We start from the raw sequence: 26873 nt of genomic DNA, 5'->3' as shown, positions 1-26873 counted from the left end.
CTCTTAGGAGCAGTCATGCATTTCTGATTTGTGGGGCTCATGCTTGGGAGTTTTTTTTTTTTAAGTTTTTTTTTTCCTGTTTTTTTTTTCTACTTGCAAGTGCATTTCAGTGCACGTTGTGAATCAAGTTCAGGCCGTAGATTTACGTGCAAGTGCATTTCTTGTGACAAGAAGATTGGCTCAGATGAAACGAGGAGAACCTTTTTTGCGTTCCGCAATAAGAGGGTCAGAGCAGCGGTGGTCCCCCCAAGCTTTTATGGATCACCACTTGAAAATCTCGAAAGCGTTCGCGACCCACCCCGTCTGACCACTTAACAACCCATTAAGACCTGGAACGCATCTGTGTCATTTTAGCTAGAAAGCATTATTTTACACTTTGGCTATTCAAAAATAGCAGATCTACAAGCTCGTAGCACGGCACCGAGTGCCGCGCTACGAGCTTGTAGATCTGCTATTTTTGAAAAATAGTGAAAATGTGCGCAAAACTTTGAATATATATATATTCTTTTAAAGCAAACATTTGTAACTGAAGTCTTTGCTTCTGGGGGGGTCCCTGGAACAACATATTTTGAGATGGGGGGTCGGCGGTCAAAAACGTGTCTTTTGGGGGATCATTGACATGAAAAAGTTTGAGAAACACCGATATAGAAACATTACGTTTTTTCAAAAAAACGATTTAGAAGACATTTGTAGAATCGGAACCTCAGGCCTCAAAGGGTTAACACATTCCCTGCAATTGACGCAGATCTACGTCAATTAAAAAAATATATATATATATTTTTTTAGTGATTACGCTAGAGGGCGCTCTTCGCCGACCTATGAATGATGCCTTGACTGCGAGAGAACGATAGAACCGGAAGTGACGTCATCCTCCCCCCCAAAAAAATAACCCTGGGGTAAACAGAAAAGCCACTAGTGTAGAGCCCTGAGGGACTCCACTCAGTGGGTTTTGTTAACTATGTGGGGCCCCCGCTTGCAACATACTGACGGCCCACAGGTTGGGAACGCATCTACAAATGTCTTCTAAATCTTTTTTTTTTTTGGCTATAATATCAGTGGTTCTCACACTTTTTCATGTCAAGGACCTCCAAAATTTATATGTATTTGATCACGGATCCCCATACTCAAAATATTTGTGTTCCAGGGACCCCCCCAGAAGCAAAGATTTGAGTTACAAATGGTGGAAAGTAACTAAGTACATTTACTTAAGTACTGTACTTAAGTACAATTTTGAGGTATTTGTACTTTACTTGAGTATTTCCAATTTGCAATACTTTTACTTCTACTCCACTACATTTCAGAGGCAAATACTGTACTTTTACTCCACTACAATAATTTGAAAACTTAAGTTACTAGTTACTTTTTAGATATAAATTATGATATAATGAAACATACCTTAATTACTTCAACTCTATTTTATACATAGGCTATTTGAAAATAGCCGATCTACAAGCTCACAACGCGTCGCATCGCGACGCGTTGTGAGCTTGTAGATCTGCTATTTTCAAATATTTAGTACTTTTACTTTTGGTACTTTAAGTACATTTTGATGCCAATACTTTTGTACTTTTACCCAAGTACATTTTGAATTCTGGACTTTTACTTGTAACAGAGTATTTTTATAGTGCAGTATTGGTACTTTTACTTAAGTAAAGAATTTGAGTACTTTTTCCACCACTGCGAAAAATGTCCGCTTTAAAAAAAAATATATATTATTCAAAGATTTGCACACATTTTCATGATTTTTCAAAAAATAGCAGATCTACAAGCTCATAGCTTGGGTTTCGAGGGGCGCGGGGGTGATCCACGCGTTCCGCCGCAGCCTGGACGACTAGGATGATTGTGAACCCAACCGGTCTGGGCCGGTTTGCTTTATATGAGTCCGTGTGCCAGACATAAAACTAGTCCAGCACAGTGTGTAAACACGCAAGACCCTGCAAAAACCACATGCTGATAAACGGATCCAAAGGCAGGGTTATATACCTCACTACTCTGGCTACCGTGATCGCCATGCCAAGCCCAACCCCTGGCTGACACAACAGGACTTAACTCATGGCCCTAAACCAGTGTTTCTCAGGCTTTTTTTCTTTTCTTTTTGGGCGGTGAAACCGCCCCTATAAGTGAGGTTTGGAAAAATGTACAAATATCCCGCGCTGTGAAACCGGCCCTATAAGTGAGGTTTGGAAATTTGTACAATTATCCTGCACCGTGATTGGCCAATCACAATCTATTCAGGACTGTGATTGGCCAGTGTCACATGACACATGTGCATAGCCCTATATAAGAAACCATAACTTGAAAAAAACCAAAAATTTGTTTTTTTCAAGTTATGGTTTCGTCCATCATAAAGAGTGTTTCAATAAATGTATTTATCTTTTGTACATGATTGGTTGACTCCATTCAGTATTGTGATTAGCTAGCAAGACACCGCCCACTTCACACTGGGTGTGATTTTTTTAACTACAAGGACCCCCAGTTTGATGTGTATTAGGCCCCGGACCCCCATTTTGTTCAGGAATTTTTATCTCTGACTCTGGGACCCCCGAAATCTACACTGTAAATTCCCCGGTGTTCTTTGAACTCTGGGAGTGTACTGTATAAATGGAAGAGACCTGTAAGGGTCTATTTGGTTTCTAGAACCCTAGAACCCCCTCAAGGACCCCTGGGGGTCCCCGGAAACCCACGTTTGAGAGCCACTAGCCCCCAAAACGCTTCGGATAGGATCTGGAAATCAACCCTGTCAAAGCGAACGGGTTGTAATCGAGGCCCGATATGTCTTTTATGAACCAAAAAAAGGAGGTTTATATAGCCTACTGTACCTGGGCAGACGTGGCAACAGGTGTCCTTGTTCCTGATGGGTGCCTGGCAGAGGGCAGGGGGACACACTTCGGTGTCGCACAGGACGCGCCCCCTCCGGCAGGTGCAGCGCGTACACTCGTCCAGGTTCCACGTCTCCCCCTCCACGTAGAGTTCCCCTCCGGGCGCTCGGCAGACCACCAGGTCCATCCCCTCCGGCTGACCACTGCCTGACTCGTCTACAAGACCACAAAAGAATAGCATTAGCCCATTTAGACCCACGAGGCCGATTCTACGAATGCCTTCTAAAGCAGTAGTTCCAGTGGTGGATAGATATTTTTGGGCGGTGAAACCGCCCCTATAAGTGAGGTTTGGATATTTGTACAACAAATCCTGCGCTGTGATTGGCCAATCACAGTCTATTTGTACAACAACTATTTGTACAACAAACCCTGCACCGTGATTGGCCAATCACAGTCTATTCAGGACTGTGATTGGCCAGTGTCACATGACACATGTGCATAGCCCTATATAAGAAACCATAACTTAAGTTATGGTTTCTTCCATCATAAAGAGTGTTTCAATAAATGTATTTATTTTTTGTACATGATTGGTTGACTCCATTCAGTATTGTGATTAGCTAGCAAGACACCGCCCACTTCACACAGGGTGTGATTTTTTACTTTACTATTGGAGTATTTCCAATTTTCAGTACTTATACTTCTACTCCACTACGTCTCAGAGGCAAATATTGTACTTTTACTCCACTACAATTATTTGAAAACTTTAGTTACTAGTTACTTTGCAGATATTCATTATCATATTATAAAACATACTTTAACCACGTTAGGCCTATTTTATACCTAGGCTATTTGAAAATAGCAAATCTACAAGCTCAACGTGTCGCATCGCGACGCGTTGTGAGCTTGTAGATCTGCTATTTTCAAACATTATAGTACTTTTAAATTTGGTATTTTAAATATATTTTGATGCCAAGACTTTTGCACTTTTACTCAAGTAACTGTCCAAAAAATTGCAGAAGAAAATGTCCCAAAAATAGCAGACGTACCAGCTCGCAGCACGGCCAGCTAAGCAAGTTTTAGTATAGGATAATGACATGCCCAAAATAGGGAAGCCAGGGTTAATGTGGTAAATAAAAGGCTTCCATAAGAAATACAAAACACTGTAAAATAAACATATTAAAGTATAAGTGTGTATATATCAAAATTCCTATCGTGGTCAGCTTTCGGGCCCCAAACCAATATTCACAAACACCGCAAAAGGCCATAATGGTTAAGTTGTGCAAGAGCATCGTACAGACAAACAACCCATGCAGGACGGGAGGATGTCGTAGGGGGGGGTTGGGGTTGGGGCGGGGGGGCGGGCAGTAAGGTTATACTGGAACAAGGATGCGTGACAAGCCTCCATCCATTAACCCATTCAAGCCGGGAACGCATCTGTGTCATCTTCTTTGGGCTATTCAAAAATAGCAGATATACAAGCTCATAGCGCGGCACCGAGTGCCGCGGTACGAGCTTGTAGATCTGCTATTGTTTGGAAAAGATCGTGGGAAAATGTGTGCATATCTTTGAATATGTATATTTTTAAAGCAAACATTTGTAACTGAAATCTTTGCTTCTGGGGATTCTACAAATGTCTTCTAAATCCTAACAGTTATAATATATATATATATATATAATATCAGTGGTTCTCAAACTGTCAAGGACCATCCAAAATTATGTGTATACCGTGGACCCCCATTTCAAAATATTTTGTTCCAGGGACCCCCAGAAGTTGTAACAGAGTTAAAAATGTTCGCTTTAAAAATATATACATTCAAAGATCTGCAAAAGTTTTCATGATTTAAAAAAAATAGCAGATCCACAAGTTCGAGTGCCGCGCTATGAGCTTGTATATCTGCAATTTTTTTAATAGCCAAATGACACGGATGCGTTTCCCGGTCTTAAAGGGTTAAACGAGGCCTACGGGAGCTTAGAGGGGTGTCGGACCGCGTCGCGTTGGGACACCAGCGCCGCTGAAAAAATGGCTCTGTTGCTCTACATGCGCAGCAGAGCAGTGGACAAGCATCTGTAAACAATTACTCCGTTGTCCCCCGACTGCAAACTGTAGTGTAGCTTCTGTGAAACTTTGTAGACATTCTTTCACTGCTAAATATTTGAACAGCCAACTGAGTCACTCCTCCTCCGTAAATACTCTGCGTCGAGTCAGAGGGGTGTGGACCAAGAAGGTGTGGGAGTGTGGATCAGTGCATAAGTTCCGCTTTCTCAGAAACAGACCGTGTGTGTGTGTGTGTGTGTGTGTGTGTGTGTGTTATGAACCGAGGTAGCCAGGGAGTATAAGATGTTGAAGCTGTTGGGCGGATGTGCTGGTGCTACACAGTAAAATCCCGTTATAGCTGCAGTCCGTAAGCCTCCGTAATGTCACACCTGGGATTTGAATAGTAGTCTTCAAGAGACAAGAAGGTGGCCCTGGGTAACACTGGTAGCCAAAGTGCCCATACTTTATTTTTGGACGCAGAGTAAAGAGAAACCAACGTTTCGGCAGGTAACCGCCTTCTTCAGGGTATATTATGAATGGGATTTGTACACCTGGGATTTGAACCTGGGGGGTCTGCACGGGAGACTACATTTCTACCACTCAATCCCTGCTTGGCATGGGGAGATAAGATTGCGCTTCTATGGGCTTTAGGTAGGACACCCATAGATATAGAAACCTAGATACCTCATTGGCCTCTGCAGTTCATTGGAGCGACTGGTATCTCGATACAAGGCTCTTCCGCAGGGCTACTTGACTACTGGCCAATCACAGTGCGTTGACTACTGGCCAATCACAGCGCGTCTTAACTGACTAGTTGCTGCGCGGCTGCCTCTTAAGAAAAGACCCGCCCCACCTGCCTCTGATTGGCCTACCGAACGCCCCCCCCCCCCCCCCCCCTTCTGTGACGCACACGGAAGTTTCCAGCTTGCCCTGCTGAAGCGGAAGGAAGTGGAAGCACGGCTGAGATACGCACGCCTCAGAGCCGAAGGAGGCGTGTCTACCTTTATATGTCTATGAGGACACCTACTCAAGCATTGACATGCTCTACCATACAAAGTGGTTAAAAGAACGTTTTATTCATTCAAATAGCTCTGGATATCAGCTTTAACTGTGGGAGGTATCTGATGCAGTGACCTTACGGGTCCATTTAGTTACATTTGTACGCTTTCACAGTTACATTTATATGGATAAATTAACACTTTACTGTGTATGAGACTCTGTCTACTGCCAGGTGTGTGTGTGTGGGGGGCGGGGGGGGGGAGGTTGTGTGCGCGTGCGCGCGCGCGCGCGTGTGTGTGTGTGTGTGTGTGTGTGTGTGTGTGTGTGTGCGCGTGCGTGCGTGCACCTTGTCCCAGGCAAAGACGTACCTTCACAGGTGGGGCAGCACTGGTCTGGCCTGACGACGGGGTGGGAGCAGCTGGGGACGGGGCAGGATATGAGCACGCACATCTCGCGCCCGGCGTGGCAGTAGCAGTCGCGGCAGCCGTCGTGCCAGCTCTCGCCCTCCTCGTAGCGGTGCCCGTTGGAGGTGAGGCAGTGGCTGGGCACCGGGGCGGCCGGGACGGTGGTGCTCGGGACGTGACCACTGTCTAGGGGAGACATAATGACGACAGACAGAAGGGGGTTTGCAGTCAGTTGTTAATGCAGGAGGTCAGTCCACTGATCACTCTACCTATACAAGGCCCTCAACAACCGGGACTCCCTCTTTCTTTGGTGTTTCGCCCAGGTGGCCGTGGTTATATGGCTAAACCTAAACCCTAACTTCACAGAAAAGTCGTGACACAAAAGAGAAATTTGATGTCTTTCCGGGACCCAAACTAGTGAAAATAGCCAATCTACAATCGCGACACGTTGTGAGCTTGTAGATCTGCTATTTTAGTTTTTTTATGGAAATTAAATGTTTTCTTTTTCATGAATAATTGTGAGGAAAAAAAATGAAAAAAGAAATGAAAAATCTTATGAAATAAATATATATATATTTTCAAATAAGAAGTAAAAAAAGGGATATTTTCTTGCGAGTCGCGACCCACAAAAATGGGTCCGCGACCCGCAAATGGATCCCGACTCACTGTTTGGGAACCACTGCCTTCACCTAACCTCAAAACCACAAAAGTGGAAACACCCGGGAAAGAGGCAACCAGAGACAAAGAGACAAAGAGACAACCAGGCTCCCCGCTACCTTTCTGAACCCCTCCCACTCCTTCAGCTTCAGCAGATGGGCAATGCCAACCTCCTGGACACCCCCAAGACAAAGAAACGAACCTGGGGTTGTATCAGTAGCCGCCCCCTCCCCCTCCCTATGGAACTCACTCCCAGCTCACATCAAACATTTGATTCTGTGTAAACAATTTTTTTTTGAATATTTGAAATGTATAGAGTTTTTGACACGGAATCAAATGCTGTATGGTCATGATTCACCAGGAGCCTGGATGGCTGGATGACCTCCATGTGAAAAATGAATGGGCATTTTATCTGTGGAACCACAAAATGGCCACCACTGCTACGCCTGTGTCCTTTTAAGCCCTATCTTATACTTTTAAAAAATGTCCAGAAATGGGGTTAAAATTGTGTTAAAACTATATATTTTTATATTATCGCTGCAATATCAATATTGAGGTATTTGGTCAAAATGTCGTGATATTAGATTTTCACCCAGCCATATTGGGGACTTAAGTGTGCAAATAAGAAATTAATTAATACAGTAAGGCAGTGCAGGAACCCTGAAAGTTGAATGTGGAAAGTTCATTTAGAACAGCTATTTACGATTTACAGTAAAAAAAAAAGGGGTCAACGTTGTTGTCTTGGGTCCAATTTCATTATTACAGCTTTAAACCGCCGTTTCTGCTAAGAGGTTATGGTGGTTCTGTGTAGGGGAACATTCTCCAGACAGGAATATCTGATGCAGTGACTTTATGCCCCAATAATGACTTTACGGCCCGGCTACAAATAAATTAAGTTTAATCATTTCCCTCTGATTTTGGTCACCTGACCCCGAAACCCTATAAGGAGCCTGTGTGTTGGTGGAGGGATGCATTGACTTTAAAAGGCCCATGCTGCCAATAAGTGGGCCCCAGCATGTGTTAAAAAGCAGTGTGCTTCTTTAAAGCCTGAAGGGATATACAGTGTGTGGAACAACAGCACAGCGTGCCAGTGAACCTCGCCGTGGTTCCACAGTAAGGGTGGATGTTTATGTATGGCCCTCTCTTTCATTTCACATTTTATACACCGAAAAGAAAAGGCATGCTTCCAAAAAGCCGTAAATATTTTTAACGGCCCCCACTGGGCATCTGATCCAACAGTGTCACAATCAGGTAAACATGGCTTCTTTGGGAGTGTTACTGTAGTCTGAAGTGTGTGTGTGTGTGTGTGTGTGTGTGTGTGTGTGTGTGTGTGTGTGTGTGTGTGTGTGTGTGTGTGTGTGTGTGTGTGTGTGTGTGTGTGTGTGTGTGTGTGTGTGTGTGTGTGTGTGTGTGTGTGTGTGTGTGTGTGTGTGTGTGTGTGTGTGTGTGTGTGTGTGCTATACAGTATGTGTGTGTGTTTGTGCATGTGTGTGTGTCCATCTGGCGGCAGAGACTAAAAGAGCCAGTTGTGCTATGCATGTGTGAAAACCCAACGTGTATTTTTAAGCTTAAAATATTTATAGTTCCGATAAAAACCGGAAAATAAACACTTCAAATAAAATGTGGCAGAGTGTATAAATATGGCCCCACGTCCGCATGCTTTCTCCAAACTTCAGGCTGTTTTGGGAATCTAATTATGAAGTCGCACAAACAGAGCCAGCCAGGATGGAGCTAAATAAAAAAACAAGAATGAAAACACTCATAAAAAAGTCTCCGCCGCAGAGCAGCGAAAGGTCACGGCCAATCAGATCTGCCGCAAAGTGGCAGAACGTCAACTCGTGCTAACGCTTCGCAGACGCACATCTTCCTCACGGCCGATCCACACCAGACTTTTCAAAGCGAGCGTGTGCGCGGTGCGTACGGCGCGTTTGTTTAGATCCAATTGATTATCAATGATACCGGGCTACACCAGGCAGGCGGATTTCGACTTTTAAAATAGGACTGGATCAGTGGTGGAAAGTACTGTACTTACGTACTGTACTTAAGTAACATTTTGAGGTATTTGTACTTTACTTGAGTATTTCCAATTTCCAATACTTTTACTTCTACTCCACTACATCTCAGAGGCAAATGTTGTACTTTTACTCCAGTACAATTATTTGAAAACTTTAGTTACTGGTTACTTTTCAGATATAAATGATGATATAATGAAACACACATTAACCACTTCAGCCCTATTTCATACCTAGAATATTTGAAAATAGCCGATCTACAAGCTCACAACGCGTCGCATCGCGACGCGTTGTGAGCTTGTAGATCGGCTATTTTCAAATATTTAGTACTTTTACTTTTGGTACTTTAAGTACATTTTGATGCCAATACTTTTGTATTTTTACTCAAGTACATTTAGAATTTTAGAGTTTTACTTGTAACAGAGTATTTTTATATTGCAGTATTGGTACTTTTACTTAAGTAAAGAATTTGAGTACTTTTTCCACCTCTGGACTGGATCTAAAAGTGTGCGTGTGCGTATATGCGCTTGTGTGCGTCGTGTATGCATGCTCCCAGAGCATTACAGTGTACAGGTACGCATGCACATACACGCACGCCGCGCGCGCGCGCGCACACACACGCACACGCGCTACTTTAGCCTGTATAGCTGTTGTGGTGTAGCTGTGCTGTATGTCATGTGACCTGCATCGGATGATGGTGAATAAAGCCTGATTTATACTTAATCCATTAACACATTGACTGCCAATCACGTAGATCTACGCGAACCTCCGTAAAGCCGCCACGTGCCAATCGCGTAGATCTACGTGAAGTGAAAAATTCCAATTTCACCCAAAGGCCAAGGAGATATGATTAGTTGAAGATCTAGACTCCTATCCACTTCCTTGTTAACTTAAAACTTAAAAATGCTGTATTTCGGCTCCTGAGTACTTTTTTTTTTCCAATGAAAAACTCTGGCACTGGCTAAAAAAATATGAAAATAATTCTGGCAGTTAATGTGTTAAGAATGCAAACGCATCGGTGTAATTTTTAAGATTTCTTTGGCTATTCAAAAATAGCAGATATACAAGCTCATAGAACTGAACTTGTAGATCTGCTATTTTTTTAGATATATCTCAGAAGATATATCTTTAAAAGCGACCATTTGTAACTCAAATCTTTGCTTCTTTGGGTCCCTGGCTGGAACAAAATATTTCACAAATATTCGCTTGGAAAAATATGTATTCAAAGATTTGCACAGATTTTCCAAAAAATAGCAGATCTGCAATGTATGTATATCTTGTATATCTGCTATTTTTTGAATAGCCCAAAGAAATCTCAAAATGACACTGATGCGTTGCGACGCATTGTCAACTTGTAGATCGTCTATTTTCGGTGCGTGATGCCGTGCGCAACCAAGTATAAATCGGGTCAAATAATGCAGACCAGGCGCGTTGGATGCGTTACCTTTGCACATGCACACGGAGCAGCCCTTCCTGTTCTGACGGTAGCCGCTGTCACAGTGCTTGTCACAGGTGAAGGGGGGACACTTGACACAGCGACACATCTCACAGCCGTGCTTGTTCCTCCTGTGGGACAGGGGCAGAAAAATATCAACGTGTTGTTAGTGTGAAACATACACACCGCACATCTCAGCATGTGTTCATTCTGACAGAACATTTTTGAATAAAATTCCATTTTGTTTTAGTCACATTTGAGTGTTTTAGTGTTAGTCTAGTTTTAGTCGACTAAATATCATACGTTTTTAGTCAACTAAATCTACAGTTAATTAAGTCGTCTAAAATGTATCTTAACAGGCTGTGATGGCGTCGTAATGTCTGATTTATACTTAGCTAGATGCCAAAAATAGCAGATCTACAAGCTCACAATGCATCACGCTGCCACGCATTGCAACCAATCCTAAAACAACTTGTCTTAGTTCTACTCTAGTTTTTATTTGTTGACGAAATTGTCAATTATATTTTGTCATAGTTGTAGTCATCGTAGCTTCGTTTTTATTTAGTTTTCATTTAGTTTTCGTCAGTGAAAAAAGGCAGTCGACGAACATTTTCCGTCATAGTCGACGAAATCAACACTACGAGGCACGTCTCCGGTGGCGACACCGGTCGAGACGGTGCGACGGCGAACCGGGTCCGAGGTTGATGTTGACTGTATGTCAACTAAGTCACATGATCCGGAAGGTTTCCGTCCGTCGTTGGGCAAACGTTGAGAACCAGATGGTCAAGAAAGAGAGACTGGTATACAATCAACATCTGGTCCTGCTTTCCTCCTCCGCTGTAGTATTAGCTCGCCTTTGAAGGAGGCCAAATAACAGGCCAACACGTGGAACTCCCTGTGGTGCGCACATCATACCAACCCGGAGACTCTGGAGGGAGCAATCTAAGAGCCAATTCAGATGCTTCCAATTCATTTCACCCCCGGTCTTTCCCCCATCCTTTATGTGTTTCCTAGAGCCTTTTGGGCCGACATGTAAAGTGCACCCAAGAGTCAGGGCCCTGAAGAGGCCCCGAAGCAAGGCAGGTTGACTGGGAGACCGTATAAGAGCGAGAGAGCAGCCCTGTTGCTGATTAAGTACGGGGGGGGGGGTGAGCTCATGGTTGATTTGTAAATACGGTGATCTGTGAACACGGCATCTGCTGGGACAAAAGGGGGTGGTTGAGGTTCATTCAAATAGGGAGCAGACCTGAGGATGAGTGAGTGCGTCACTACGAGGACAAGTCTGTTAAGCCCTTCGATCCGGGGACGCACCTGTGTCACTTTAAGATTTCTTTTGGCTATTCAAAAATAGCAGATATACAAGCTCGTAGCGCGGCACCGAGTGCCGCGCTACGAGCTTGTAGATCTGCTATTTTGGGAAAAGTGTGTGCAAATCTTTGAATATATATATATTTTAAAGCGAACATTTGTAACTCAAATCTTTGCTTCTGGGAGTCCCTGGAACAAAATATTTTATTTAATGTTCGCTTTAAAAAATATATATTCAAAGATTTGCACACATTTTCACGATCTTTAAAAAAAAAAGAAGAAGGTTTTATGATTTTTCAAAAATAGCAGATCTACAAGCTCATGAGCTTCTATATCTGCTATTTTTGAATAGCCAAAGAAATCAAAAAATTACAGAGATGTGTTCCCGGATTTGAATGGGTTAAGAGCCTACGCAATGACTGCAAAATGAAACTTAACTCCATCAGGGAGTTTGGGTGACTCTCTGCTTCTCTCTCTGTGCATGACACACACACACACACACACACACACACACACACACACACACACACACACACACACACACACACACACACACACACACACACACACACACACACACACACACACACACAGAGAGGGAGAGGGGGAAAAAGAATGAATTACAGAATCTGCAGAGGCTGAATTACAGAATCTGCAGAGGCTGGAAATAGTACTGGGTATCCGGTTAGATCAAAAAAAGTGTCTCATAAAACATGGATGAGCAGAGCATCGATAAATCCAGATGGCAGAATCATGGCCACTACTTAGGCTATCTAGAAACCTAGCTCTCTCTTTCTCATACTGCCAGTCTTTTTTATCTCCTCCCCCCAGGGGGTTAAATGATGACACCCATTTATTATATTTATCAGCAACCCAGAACGGCTGAAATAATTATACTCTATTAACCCATTAAGACCTAAGAGTCCGATTCTGAAAATGTCAAGGACCCCCAAAATTATATGTATTTGGCCGCGGACCCCCATCTCAAAAATATTTTGTGCCAGGGACCCCCAGAAGCAATGATTTGAGTAAAAAAAAATCGCTTTAAAAAATGTATATAGGCCTGGACCCGCTGGCGTAGCGGTCCAGGCACCTAGGCTCCAAAGTCGCCTGACAGCACGTCGCGGGTTCGAGTCCCGATCCCGAAGGCCTTTGCTGCAGGTCACTCCCCATCTCTCTCTCCCCATATCCTGTCACTAAAGGCATAAAAGCCTATATATATATATACATATAAAAGTGTATATATTCAAAGATTAGCACACATTTTCACGATTTTTGAATAGCCAAAGTATAAAATAATGGTTAAAGTGGTTCAAATCTAAAATGACACAGATTAATTAATGGACTAATCTGTGACAGCTGCTGAAGCTTACAGTATGTGTCGGTGCTTTCTGTTTCACACGACTTGTATATTGACATAAATAATTGGTACGACAATGCAGCAAATATGTTTGGAGTTCGCATCGCTTACAAGCCCATAAAATAAATTAATACAATATTAGCAGTGGGCGCCGTGCTCAGTGCGCACAAAGTTAAATTGGTTGACGTCAACAATAGCTGCGCACACACAGCTGATGTTTTGTTTTGTTTCTCATGCAGAGCCTCTTGTTAAAAAGTCCACATAAAGATGGCAGGTGGTTAACTTTGGGAGTTTGTAGCCAAATTAAATCAAGCGTCGAAAATCACTCTGATAGCCCACACAGGCACTGTTTAAAAAATAAATAAAGTACGCCAACATTCAGGATTCTCTGAAAACAATCGTAGAGGACACTCACCAGAATCTAACCAGATGTTGATATCTGATCTGTTTTTTTTGTTTTTGTTTGTATCTTTCTGTTTCTTTCCACCTTTCTCCACCTCCAACATTGCAAACATCAATGATGGAGCTTGTACGACAAAGAATTTCACACTCTTTTTTGCACTTCAGTTGAGTTGAGTTGAGTCGAGATTATGCAAGCTCATTATGCAAAGAACTGAAACATATGTAGTATGAGTACCAAAAGTAAAAGTACTCATTATGCAGAATGTCCCGGACCCTTTCACAAGTTATCATATGTCAAAAATGCATAAAAAATCTTTTGAAAATAGCCAAAGTTTAAATATGGCTGAAGTGGTTACTGTATGTTTTGAAATAATAATCAAAATAATAATAATAATAATAATAATTGTAGTGGAGTAAAAGTACAATATTTGCCTCCGAGATGTAGTGGAGTAGAAGTAAAAGTATAGAAAATTGGAAATACTCCAGTAAAGTAAAAAACATGCAGTATTGTCACACAAAACTCTGTCATAAGTTTAGTAAGACATGGCCCACCTTCACCTCTACAGCAGGGGGCTTCAACAGGGGGTCCGGGACCCCTAGGGGGTCCTCAGAGTGTGATATGATTCTTTTTTTTACATTAACCACTTGAACCCTAGCATCCCTTTTCTGCCAATCCCTTTTTTGCCAAAAAATAGCAGATCTACAAGCTCACAACGCCTCGCGCTGCGAGGCGTTGTGAGCTTGTAGATCGGCTATTTTTGGCAAAGAGGTATAGGTGTAGACTAGAGGGAAAAAAGAGCAGACCAAGTTTTAAAGAAAAGTTTAATCTGAAACACAATTTTATACAATATTCACCTGTTTCCTAGGCTTTTCACTTCCTGTGTGTGTTCCACTTCCTGTCGATTTGATCCAATGAAATCCAATGAAACTGGTCAGATGACTAATGATATCCAATGAAATCCGACAGGAAGTGGAAAACACACAGCCTAGGAAACAGGTGAATAGTGGGGGTCCCTGCTTCATCTCTCTCTCAGCTAGGGGGTCCATGGCCAGAAAAACGTTGAAGACCCCTGCCCTACAATGTGTTATTCAGACAGACTCAACATTGATCGTTTTAACTTTAAACCTCTTATAGGTTTGACTGACTGTCTGTGTTGAGGGTTTATATTGCTACTTTGTGCCCTTCGTCATTGTATAATAGCCCACTGCTGTTAGTTGTCGGAATAACTCTGTCTGTCTGTCTTTTGCACCTTGAGGTAATTTGGGGTGTTGCACCTTATGAGGAATGTCTTTGATATCAAGTCATCAGAGGGCGTGGCTTGTTACACCTGTATGCAATTTGATAGTTAACTCACTGCTGTCCACAGTCCAAGCTCTGGGGAAGGCCTTTGGCCATAACTTGTAACCATGTATTGAAAATACATATATACTAGTCAAATATTGTTTTTGACTTATCTTACTGTTGGAATTGAATTGGCATAAAACACTCGTTTTGATTTCCTGAATAATCTATCCTCATTTTCTGCACAAGAACTCTACAGCTGCTGACTCTCTACAGCTGCTCTACATCTCCAAACTTGTTAGATTTTATGGAGGAGATGGTTCAGCTTAAAAGATTTCATGAGCAGCAACGACATTACGTCTGCAAGAGCCCTGTTACAGTCTCTGAGGAGAATACATCTACTAACAATGTTCCCAAATGTGGATGATTCTTCATCCTTAAGACCTTGATGTCCTCTGATACTGTCTTATTATGGGAAGTGGATTTTTCTGACCTGATCAAAGACTTTCCTGCACAGAAGTCAAGAAGAAGACGGCAATACATTTTTTTGAATAAAAAAAAGGTAGGCTATCAAGCTGTGTTCCTATTGCTGCTGTCTGTCGCTGTGTGTGTGCAATGCTGCGTGTACTAATTTGGTTCAGATTGATCTATTGCTGTTGTATCGAGGCCCAACGCCTGGGTGGCAATGACTCATGTTCTCACAGACTACATTGAGTTGTTGTTTATGGAATTGAAAGCTGATGTATGTATTTTGTGTTGTGGCTGCTGTTGAAAGTGACAAGATGATTGCTGTATTGAGTCATTCATGTGTGTGTGTGTGTGTGTGTGTGTGTGTGTGTGTGTGTGTTGCTCAAGGTCAGTACTCTATCTCTCTCACACTCTCTCTCTCTCTCTCAAAGTTGAAGGCTACTGCAGTGTTTCTTTTTAAAATGTTGTGGAAGCTGTTGCGGCTAGAGGTTTTGAGCTTTGACATAACATGCTGTGCGCTGGACGTCTAGGGCTCTTTGTAGTCAAGTTGGTGGTGATGACATGTGTGTCTGATACAGTACACTACAGTATACAGTTAGTATAATAGCACTAAAGCGTGGCACCGGTGAATGTAAAGTAAACGGTGCACCAGAAGGGCTGGAATAATGGCTCTTATTAATCTGTGACTGCTAGAGATACAGTACATAGAATGGCCCTCTAAGCCAGTGGTTCTCAACCTGTGGGTCAGGACCCCCAGTGGGGTCCCGCCCCCCCCCCCCCCCCCATGATTTTGGGGGGGTCCCCAGATGACAGTGAACTTAAACAATACCATTACTGCATCAACATTAATCAACAAACTATACTACTGTATAAAAACTGGTCAAACATTGGCCAAATTGTCAAATAATATAAGAAAGAGGCAACCATTTTGAAAACAGCCGATCTACAAGCTCACAACGCCTCGCAATCTGCCATTTTCACAATATTTATCTGTGGAACCGAGTCAAACTAAATGTAATGCCTCAACTCCTACAACTCCAGGTGCTTGTCAGGATGGGGGGGTCCCCAGTTCAAATATGATTATTTTGGGGGGGTCACGGCCTGAAAAGGTTCCCTGCTCTAAACCATACCCTGTGTCCCAACAGGCCGGGATGGGTCAAGCAAACACGGGAGCTCACCAGCACTGAAACAGCAATGAGGGCCATTGAGAGAGCACTGATATATACTGTAGTGCACGGTTGGCCAGCACCTCAATGTAACAAACACAGAGACTGGGGGCCCCTTGCGACCTTGGACCGGGGCTTTGTTTAAAGGTGGCATGTGGAATGCCAAGCAGTGCTCTGGGGGGGGGGGTTTGGGGGTGCGATCGGGGAGGCACCGGGGGGAGGGAGGGAGGGAGGGAGGGAGGGGTGGGGACCGGGCTCGGGCCCTGGCTGGGGACTGCTGGCTCGGCACAAATTCCGGCGTGCCAGGAGAATGCCGTGCACGTCCTGTCAGGTCGGATGATGATGATTTAGAGTCATTGAGGAGGGGAAACGCGCTAAGTCCCCACATTGTCTTCCGCTCTGGGCACTCGACTGTGCCAAATGTCAATATCAACACCACCTTCGTGCCCCCTGACCCATTCCGATGGTTCCCCCCCCCCTCGTCCTGGCCTCTCCGTGCAACGCTCTTAAACACCAGACAGTGAGGAGTGTTCAGCGCTGGGTCAGCCAGGTATATATTTAACCCTGTATATTATAGGCTGTGTGAAAATAACTGTAGTCCTTGCTTTTCACAAGGTGATATACTGCAGGGGTTCTCAACCTTTTCAGGCCGTGACCCCCCCAAAATAATCATATTTGAACTGGGAACCCCCGACCCTGACAAGCACTTGGAGTTGTAGGAGTTGAGGCATTACGTTTAGTTACGTTAGTTTGACTCGGGTTCCACAGATAAATATTGTGAGCTTGTAGATCGGCTATTTTCAAAATTGTTTCCTCTTTCTTATATTATTTGGCCAATGTTTGACCAGTTGTATAGTTTCTTTTTTTGTTGAGGTATTAAAAATGTCTTAAAAGTCCTTAAATTGTTACGTCACTGTCATCTAGGGACCCCCCCCCCCCAAAAAAAAGAAGAAAAAACCCTGGGGGTCCCGACTCACAGGTTGAGAACCACTGAATACTTTTCCTGTTCCGGCAAATTCTCCCACGGCTACATTTGATTGGCTACATTTGGCTACATTTGATTGGCTACATTTGGCTACATTTGATTGGCTGCATTTGGCTACATTTGATTGGCTACATTTGATTGGCTACATTTGATTGGCTACATTTGGCTACATTTGATTGGCTACATTTGGCTACATTTGATTGGCTGCATTTGGCTACATTTGATTGGCTACATTTGATTGGCTACATTTTGGCTACATTGGATTGGCAGCAGCAAACTGGAAGCACTGATGAAGGTGTCATAATGTGTCTCCGGTTCAAACCTGCAGCCGAGCCAATCAAACGGAAGCTGTGGGAAAATGAACCGGATACAGGAAACGCCGGGTAACGGCCAACTTCTGGAAACCTGGGACCACAGTTATACACGGAGACTAATGGAGGGCTGACCCGTGACTTTGGTTTCGGATATGTACAGTAACAGTACAGTAACCGTACAGTACAGTACAGTGGCTAGGAGTCTCGTGCTGGAAGACAGACTTGCATTGTTTAAAGCTCGTTTAAAGCTCGTTCTCTGTGAATTTCAGACTTCTGAGGGCTGTCGGTACACGCCATATCGTGAGTGATGAAGCCAGGACTTCCTGCTTCTTGTTTTCCCTGCAGGGTGCCCCGAAGCCCCCCCCCCCCCCCCCCCACACTCTCTCTCTCTCTCTCGCTCTCTCTCTCTCCTCCTGGCATCCTGTGCAGACATATCAGGCTCATCTCGAGACCTGCGGCTCCGGCGAGAGAGAGAGCATGGTTGAGATACCAGGAAGAATCCCGACCCGTAAGGCTTCATAAAGGCCGCTTTTGTTGCAGATGTTGCTTCTATGATCGCTGTTTTGAGACGGAAAGATGATTTATGAAATGAAAAGTGGTGCCGGGGGGAGCAAGGAGCACAGAGCACTTCCAGATGTTTGATTAATTTAAATGGGATTAGGAGGAGGAGAAGGAAGGTGCAGGAGGTGCCTAGGGGGGCCGCGGAGGACCGCACACCGGCTCGGGAAAACATGCACGCGTACACACACACAGATTAGGGGTCTTGATTGGCCACCAAAGCAGGTCCTTTGATCTGTGCTGTCAAGTCATTGTCATAACAGCATTCTATTTCCTCGCTGTCACTGGCCCCCAGCAATCACCTGCTGTCATTATCTACCAACCATCATCACCTACGTCCAGCATTTTACTGGAGGGGAGATATGAGACAGCATCCCTGGTACTGCAATTTATGACAAGTAACTCCTTTTTAAAAGGTAAATCCTACTGTTATTTACCTTTTTTATTGTTGGTATTATTAAAGGAATAGTTCACCCAAAAAAATACTTATTTTCTATCAATTACAGACCTCATGAAGCCTTGAATTCATGGAGATGTTTTTTTTTTTTGCATTCCTAAGCCAATAATTTGATGACCGGGTGTATTTCCGGTAGGAGACTCAAAGAGACTCCTTTGAGTCTCCTACCGGATACATTAGCACATTTTTTGACAGTAATCAAGTTATTGGCTTAGGAATGTGACAAAAACAAAAAAATCTCCATGAATTCAACATGGGGTGTGTAATTGATAGAAAATAAGTAATGTTTTGGGTGAACTCCTTTAATAACAATAATAACTGTCATTGATTTTAAATCCTCCAACCTCTGCTGCCTGGAAAGCTCTGCTATACGTAGTTTTGTAAGCGACCGAAGACACACACCTCCAGTAAAAATCGATATAGTTGCTCTGTTTTCACAAGCTTCATGGGAACGTAGCGACTGCAGTTTCCTCCCATTTGTCGGCGTGGAGCAGAGGTGACAGGCCTCGGAAGCCTTTGATCATGGGCTAGAGGCACGTTTGACTGATGACACCGTGTAGGATTGGGAGACCCATTAGGGTCACCGTCCGGGGCGGGGGGTGGGGGTACACTTACACATATCCATAGGGGCAGGTCTTGGTGCAGGTCAGGGGTCGGCACTTGGGCGTGGGGACGCTGCACTCGCACACCTCGCAGCCAAAGTCGTCCTTCTCGTATCCCGTGGGGCATTGCAGGGAGCAGTATCTTCCCAGGTCGGGGCAGGAGTCGTCTGAAAAAGAGTTGAGAGTTGAGCGAGAGGTCAATCCATAATACGTGGGCACGGCCATCCATCAACAAGCCATGAGTCACCCGAGCGCCTGCCTGCCTCTATTGGAAACATTCCTATGACAGAATACCTTGCAAAAAAAGGCTGTAGCCGCGGACAACAAATGAGCTGTGATAAATACACGGGGGGGCCTGTGTGAGGCTCCTGTCACAGCCCCCCCCCCCCGGTGGCTTCTACGCAGTGGTGGAAAGAGTACTCACATTTGTTACTTAAGTAAAAGTATCAATACTCTATCAAAATAGAAATACTCTGTTACAAGTAAAAGTCCGGAATTAAACATTTACTTGAGTAAAAGTACAAAAGCATTGGTTTGAAAATTTACTGAAATTACCAAAAGTAAAAAGTCATCATTATGCAGAATGTCCCATTTCACAAGTTTTCAAATGTATAAGCTAGACAAATCTTTTGAAAATAGCAGATCTACAAGCTCACAATGCGTTGCATCGCGACGCATTGTGAGCTTGTAGATCGGCCATTTTCAAATGGCCGAAATATATATATAGGGCTGAAGTGGTTAATATATGTTTTGCAATAATAATCTAAATCTGCAAAGTACAGTAACTAGTAACTAAAGTTTTCAAATCATTTTAGTGGAGTATATTTATTTATTTTTGCCTCTGAGATGTAGTGGAGAAGTAAAAGTACTGAAAATTGGAAATGCTCCAGTAAAGTAAAAAAAATACCTTAACTTAAGTACAGTACTTGAGTAAATGTACATAGTTACTTTACGTCACTGCTTCTACGGCACCAAACAAATAGGCAAATATATCGTGGTTGTATGACAAAAACGTGGTGATGTGAAGCTGCAAGAAACAGCATGCCAGAGGACATTCATCACGTCAAGAATGCTACACGACTTGTGCTTTTGCTGGAAGTTTTGCTCTGTGAAAACTTAACCACTTAAGCCCCGGCCCTGTATACTTTGTCGTGTACAACGAATGGCGAAAATAGCTGATCTACGAGATCAGAGCGTCGCGTGACGACGCAAGCTTGTAGATCTGCTATTTTTGCCTAACATGCCCAAAATAGAGAAGCCAGGTTGTAAGTAGTTAACCCATTAAAACCAGGGAAAGCATCTGTGACATTTTAGATTTTTAGCATTTAGCATTGGTTATTAAAAAATAGCAGACGTACAAGCTCACAGCGCGTCACACACTGCTATTTTTTTTGACATTTTTGGGGGAAAATCATGAAAGTGTGAGAACTATACTGATTTAGAAGGCATTTTGTAGAATCTGCATCGGGTCTTAACCACTTTAAACCCCAGCGTCCATATTGTGGGGAAAGCTTCCGCAGGAAAATAGCCGTTTCGACAAGCTGCGACGCGGCGTGAGCTTGTCTATCGGTATTTTCAGCAAAAGCTTTCCCCCGCAACAACGGAAAACAGAAAAGACACCAGTGTAGAGAGAGAGCCCTGAAGGGACTCGAGTGGTTAACCCCATGTGGGACACCTTTGTGTCCCACTCACTCCACATGAGGCGACGGAGGGTTCTATACTCACTGTTGAGGCACTGGCAGAGCAGACAGCCGTTCTTGTCCCGGTGGAAGCCGTAGGGACAGTCCTTCCCTGAGAGGGTGCAGTTCTCCAGAGGAGGACACAGCAGAGGACTCACTGTCTCATAGGAAGGTTCTGGAAGGGCAGAAGAGAGGGGAGACGGGGAGACATCCATCAGTGTTCATTTTGACACGCACATTTTGATTTAGTTTTAGTCATCGTTTAGTCATCTGAAATGTTTTCGTTTTAGTCTAGTTTTAGTCGACTAAATATACGATTTTAGTCGACTAAATCTACAGTTGATTTTGTCAACAGAAATGTATTTTGGCGGGCCTTGATGGCGTCATAATAATGGCTCATTTTACACTTGGTTACATGCTGAAAATAGCAGATCTACGAAGCTCACGACGAGTTGTGAGCTTGTAGATCTGCTATTTTCAGAGCGCGACCAAACATAAAATGACTTTAGGTCCCAAAGCTGTTACTTTTCAGGATTCAAATAAAAAAAACGCAGAAAGTAGCAGATCTACAAGCTCGTATATCTGCTGCCTTTTGATACTTTTGTGTGACGCTGTGGTGTGATCAAGTAGGGCGTTGTTGGTTGATTCACGGAACAACCCAAAAAGTTTTGAATATCGAGATAAGAGGTTTCTGCCCGACGGCAACGATACGTTTTATATTTTTTAGAGATGTGTAACTTCAATGTTCTAATGGGAGTCAGCGGGTCATAGGAAACCTATCCGACTCCAAATCTGGAGTCATACATCACAGATAAATCATAGATGACTGACGTCACAGACTGGCCATGAAGTTCCAAGATCCACATTGGAGCCAGGCCGTTCCCATGTGGATTCCTTTTTTTGTTTTGGGGAAGAAAATGGAAAAACAATGGTGTAATTGTAAAAAAAAACTCTCATGGTTTCTATACAAATGATATGTAAATCCTGGCCCCCGCTGGGTTTGTAACAGGCAACACACACACACACACACACCGCATCTATTGTAGCTGTGCCAGCTGTAATGGTTACCTATTCACACTACTCCTTATTTGAGCGTAAACTGTGATTACAGATAAATGTGGGGCAATTACGCCAGGGTGGTTCCCACCGCTGTTCCAGGGATTATCCCCCTCTGTCTCACTGTCTCCCATTGTCTCCCGTTAATGAGCTGGATCCACGTTAAAGAGCACGTTGTGGAAAGAACGCTGCGAGATAACAGGGTTGTCCCTTGGACCGAAGTGCAGACTTTGGCACTGCCTGGTCGCGTTTGAAGTGGGTTCTAAACGCACAGCAGCGTTTAGTGTGGTTTCAAATGACACGCGCGTGCGCCCTCTGCCACACACACACACACACACACACACACACACACACACACACCACAACTTTTCCCGTCAACCTCTTCTGCCACGTTTGGAGGGCGGGACGGCCCAATGAGCTGTAACTAATTACGCCCACAAAAAAAGCGATCCAGTCCAATTAACCCATTAAGACCGGGCGGGAACGCATCTGTGTGTAATTGTTTGATTTATTTGGCAAAAATAGCAGATCTACAAGCTCATAGCGCGGCACTCAGTGCCGCGCTATGAGCTTGTAGATCTGCTATTTTTGAAAAATCTTGAAAATTCGTGGCAAAATCTTGGATATTATATTTTTTTAAAGCGAACATTTGTAAAATGTTTAGTTCCAGGAACCCCCAGAAGCAAAGATTTGAGTTACAAATGTCCGCAAAAAAAAATTTCATGATTTTTCTAAAATAGCAGATTTACAAGCTCATAGGGCGGCACTCGGTGCCGCGCTATGAGCTTGTATATCTGCTATTTTTGAATAGCCCAAAGAAATCTAAAAAATGCCACACAGAATGCGTTCCCCGGTCTTAAAGGGTTAAGCGGCCTCCTGCGCTAAAGGCGCAGCGCAGCCTCGCACCCAGGTGGGTCTCGTTTTGGCGGGCGAGGGTAATAAAAGGAACACAAAGAACCCTGCGGCTCAAAGAATGCTCCGTGGCCTCCCCTTTAATGAGCCCATGGCTTCACACAGCAGAGGTACAGGCAGGGGCCCTCTTCTCTGCACGGCGGTATGTGAGTTAATGCATAGCTCATAGTGTACAGGGGCAAGTGCACCTCCTCTTGCAATGGTGTTATGTGACGTTACTAGGCTTTTTAGATCTACATAACGAGGGTCCTATGATTTCCGTCGGGGAGGTACGGAATCAGGACATTAAAAAGAAAAGGATTTCATATACTAACGTGGAAGTGTGTGGAATTTTGGGATTCTAATAAGGAGAAAACTAATTGAGTATAGCGTCCCTCATACTTTCCAAAGCTGTTACTTTTCTCGATTCAAATGCAAAAGTAGCAGATCTACAAGCTCAAAACGCGTCGCTTCGCGCCACATTTCGAGCTAGTCTTTTTTTTTGCCTTTATTGATAGTAAAGTAGGTTGACAGGAAATGGGGAGAGAGAGAGATGGGGAGTGACATACTTTTGTGTGACGCCGTAGTATGATCAAGAAGGGCATTCATTTACGAAAAAAACACAACAATTTAAAACATGGAGATAGGAGGTTTCTGCCCGACAGCAACGATAGTTAGTGTGGGCTATGTGGTTAGAAATGGCGTGGCTCCAATGTGGATATGGGACTTCATGTGACCAGCCTGTGATCAGTCATCTACAGTGTGACGTATATACATACTGAATGACTCCAAATTTGGGCAAGGTTTTGGCACAATCACAGCCCCAATGACATTGTGAAATATTTAGTATAATTACTATAGAACATAATGTGAAAAATATTAGTGAAGGTACTTCTGTTGCCTATACTGGCAGCGTGCATACAAGGTTCGGTGCTGATCGGCCCAGCGGTTTGCGAGATTAGCTCTGAACAGTCACACACACACAAAGACCCTCTCATAGACAGCTATACGCGTAAATGTGAAGATTGGTTAAAATACATTAGTTAAATAAAAAGTCCCATATTTCTTCGGGAGAAAATAAAAAGGGTTCTGGATTCCTAAAGAGAGATTGTGTGGGAGAGATGGGCAGTTCACACCGTGGCATCACTTTCTCTCTTTAGCGCTGCGTACCTTCTGGAGTTGTTCCGATACAGACACCAGTATCGGAAAAGCTGCCGATGCTGCCTAAAATGCTGGTATCGGTATTGGCGAGGTGTGCCAGTCTATGCCGATCCAACACCACATAATTCATCACATGATGATATGTCATTTACAGTAATCAATTATTTTGTATTTTGAATGCTTCAGTTGATGTTGTACTTCTGTTTTATTTATATTATTACATTTTTATCTATTTCCTAGATCAGTGGTTCTCAAACTTTTTAATTTCAAGGACCCCCCTATAACTCTGAGAGCGTACGAATGGCTCCATTTGTACGCTCTCAGAGTTACAGACCTGTGAGGGTCCATTTGGAACCCCCTCAAGGAACCCTGAGAGTCCCCGGACCCCACTTTGAGAACCACTGTCCTTTTATTTTTCATTACACACCCTTAACACATTAAGACCTGAAGCCGATTCTACAAATGTCTCCTAAATCCCAACAGTATTCTGAAAAAAACGTATGTTTCTATATCAGTGGTGCTCAAACTTTTTCATGTCAAGGACCCCCAAAATTATATGTATTTGGCCGCGGACCCCCATATCAAAATATGTTGTTCCAGGGACCCACAAAAAAATTGCTTTAAAAGAATATACACATTCAAAGATTTGCACACATTTTCACGATTTCTCAAAAATAGCAGATCTACAAGCTCGTAGCGCGGCACTCGGTGCCGCGCTATGAGCTTGTATATCTGCTATTTTTGAATAGCCAAAGTGTAAAATAAAGATTTTTTTAGCTCAAATCAAAAGTCACACAGATGCTTCTCCGGGTCTTAACACATCCACCGCCAAGGGCTAATCTCATAATGTACTCACCAGTGCCAAGGTTTTATTGTTGTTTTTTGTTTTTTTCAGGTCGCCATAGGCCCCGTTAAAATCCTTTAGATTGCCCGATCCAATGTTTGTAAACAACGGGCACATGTCCTGGTGTCTACTCGTCGAGACCGCGTGTCAAACGGAGCCGCCATGTTTGAGTTCTGATCGTTTAAGTTAACATGGGAAATGCGAGGATGAAAAACTACATGTCCTGTACAGCTTTTACAGGGGTTTATGTGTACGACTTAGAATGGAGACAGACGGGAAACAAAAAACGTGATCGCACTTCCGGTCCGATCGGGTGGTGTTACACTGAAAATGGTCCCCCTAGAAAATTAAAAAAAAAAAAAAATTCGAAAAAAAGGAAAAAGCACCACAGCCCGTAGGCTACGGGATTGGCGCTTAACCGTTGGATTTAACGGCCCGTAGAACTACGGGCCCGGCGGTAGATGTGTTAATGGGTTAATCGGATCGGTGCTCGACACGGCAAGGAATCGATATCGTGAAGGACAAAAAAAACTGTAACATCGGGTACATCTCTTCGTACCTTCGCAGAACGGACAGCACTCCCCGGGGATCTTGACGGGGTTCTGGCAGCTCTGCTTGCACGCCATGGCGGTGCAGTGGGGCTCGCCGTCCACACACTGGCAGAACGTGCAGTCGTCCTCCTTCCACTGCTCCTCGTGGCCTCGCAGCTTGTTGTTGACCCAGCAGCTGGCCTCCGCGCTGTCCATGGACAGCAGCTCCACATCTGGACGACGGGAGGGTCAAAAGTAAACGCACGACAAACTGGGTTGAGTTCAGTGTCGTTTGCGAGAGAAATAAGCAACCAGGTCTATGAAAACATGCCCAAAAGAAGCGGCTAGGCCATATGAGCACTTCAAACCTATACGTTGGTTATTTGAAAATAGCCGATCTACAAGCTCACAACGCGCCGCGATGCGACGCGTTGTAAGCTTGTAGATCTGCTATTTTCCAACAAAACAAAAGCCCAAATAAGTACACTAACTACACTTTAGAAACAAGCCCCAAAAAAAGCGCAACCCGCAACTACCAATATTTTCAAGCAACTTTACAGAAAAAACTAGCCCAAAGTCGCTTATAATAAGCAGACCTGGCAACACTGGCTGGGTTGGGGACAGAGGAGAGGAAGTAATAGAAGCCGTCCTCTCTCTCTTCTCTCTCTCTCGCTCTCTCTAATGTAGCGATCTCTGTACCCTAAAAGGCATCTGATTCTACTATCTGCACACATGCCTTTCATTCTCGACAGGCATGTTTATTGTTTACCCTGCTATTTTACATTTCAAGCATTTTAATAAACCCTATACATGATGTACACTCAGGGCACATCACATGCTGTGTAGACTGCCCCAACGCTCCTGATTTCGTGTATAGAGGGGCGGGTGTATAGAGCCGGCGAGAGACTGCGCCTGATCCCATTGGTTCACCGATCTGTCCGTCAAACCCCGCCCCGTTAACACAACATTACGAGCGACGCCCACTGCACTCTGGTTGGTTGGGAAGTGAAACACTTCCTCATACCGAGTACACCGACGGGCTGGGCCAGGCTTTTATTTTTTAGGAAAACTAAACAATAAAAGCCTGGAGATCGAGGCTACATGCTGTGTGACCTTGCGAGAAAACCTCTGCACTGTCATGATTTTCTTCCAGACAGGTGTACGTCGTACTGGTTTGGCTACTAAAAGCTGGAAGCTCGGCACAGAGCTCCAGTCCAGTGTCCCTTATCCTACGTCTGCCCTGTAAATTGAGTTAACAAGAGAAAGGGGAGAGACCAGAATAGGAGGAAGCAGGACAAGTCCAGGAGGGACCTAGCCTGCTTTGGAAACTGGCCTGCCACCAAGCACTAAGGCAAGAACATTCTGGTGTTTTTGGATGACTAATCTCCAGTAACAACAAGTAGGGGGAGGTCTTAATGTGCTAACATATAGCGAAGCGAAGGGTTAAAT

General features: G+C 43.9%; 1 protein-coding gene and 1 long non-coding RNA gene across 2 annotated transcripts in view; both read right to left on the bottom strand.

Annotated features, from left to right (window-relative positions):
• The window catches only part of LOC308075251, a 497190-nt gene that overhangs the window by 188959 nt on the left and 281358 nt on the right, over positions 1-26873 (bottom strand). The gene's annotated exons all lie outside the window — the stretch shown is intronic.
• The window catches only part of LOC308075244 (cysteine-rich motor neuron 1 protein), a 69914-nt gene that overhangs the window by 7936 nt on the left and 35105 nt on the right, over positions 1-26873 (bottom strand). Inside the window, exons 6-11 of the mRNA XM_080414962.1 lie at positions 25454-25657; positions 20989-21117; positions 19277-19430; positions 10371-10492; positions 6222-6443; positions 2820-3035 (exon numbers count right to left, since the gene is read on the bottom strand). Of these exons, the coding sequence (XP_080271088.1) occupies positions 2820-3035; positions 6222-6443; positions 10371-10492; positions 19277-19430; positions 20989-21117; positions 25454-25657 (1047 nt within the window). The remainder of the gene's footprint in view (positions 1-2819; positions 3036-6221; positions 6444-10370; positions 10493-19276; positions 19431-20988; positions 21118-25453; positions 25658-26873) is intronic.

This window comes from Gymnoscopelus braueri (genome assembly GCF_963280865.1).
Source record: "Gymnoscopelus braueri genome assembly, chromosome: 19".
NCBI lineage: Eukaryota > Metazoa > Chordata > Actinopteri > Myctophiformes > Myctophidae > Gymnoscopelus > Gymnoscopelus braueri.
This window is presented reverse-complemented; position numbering and strand designations above follow the sequence as displayed.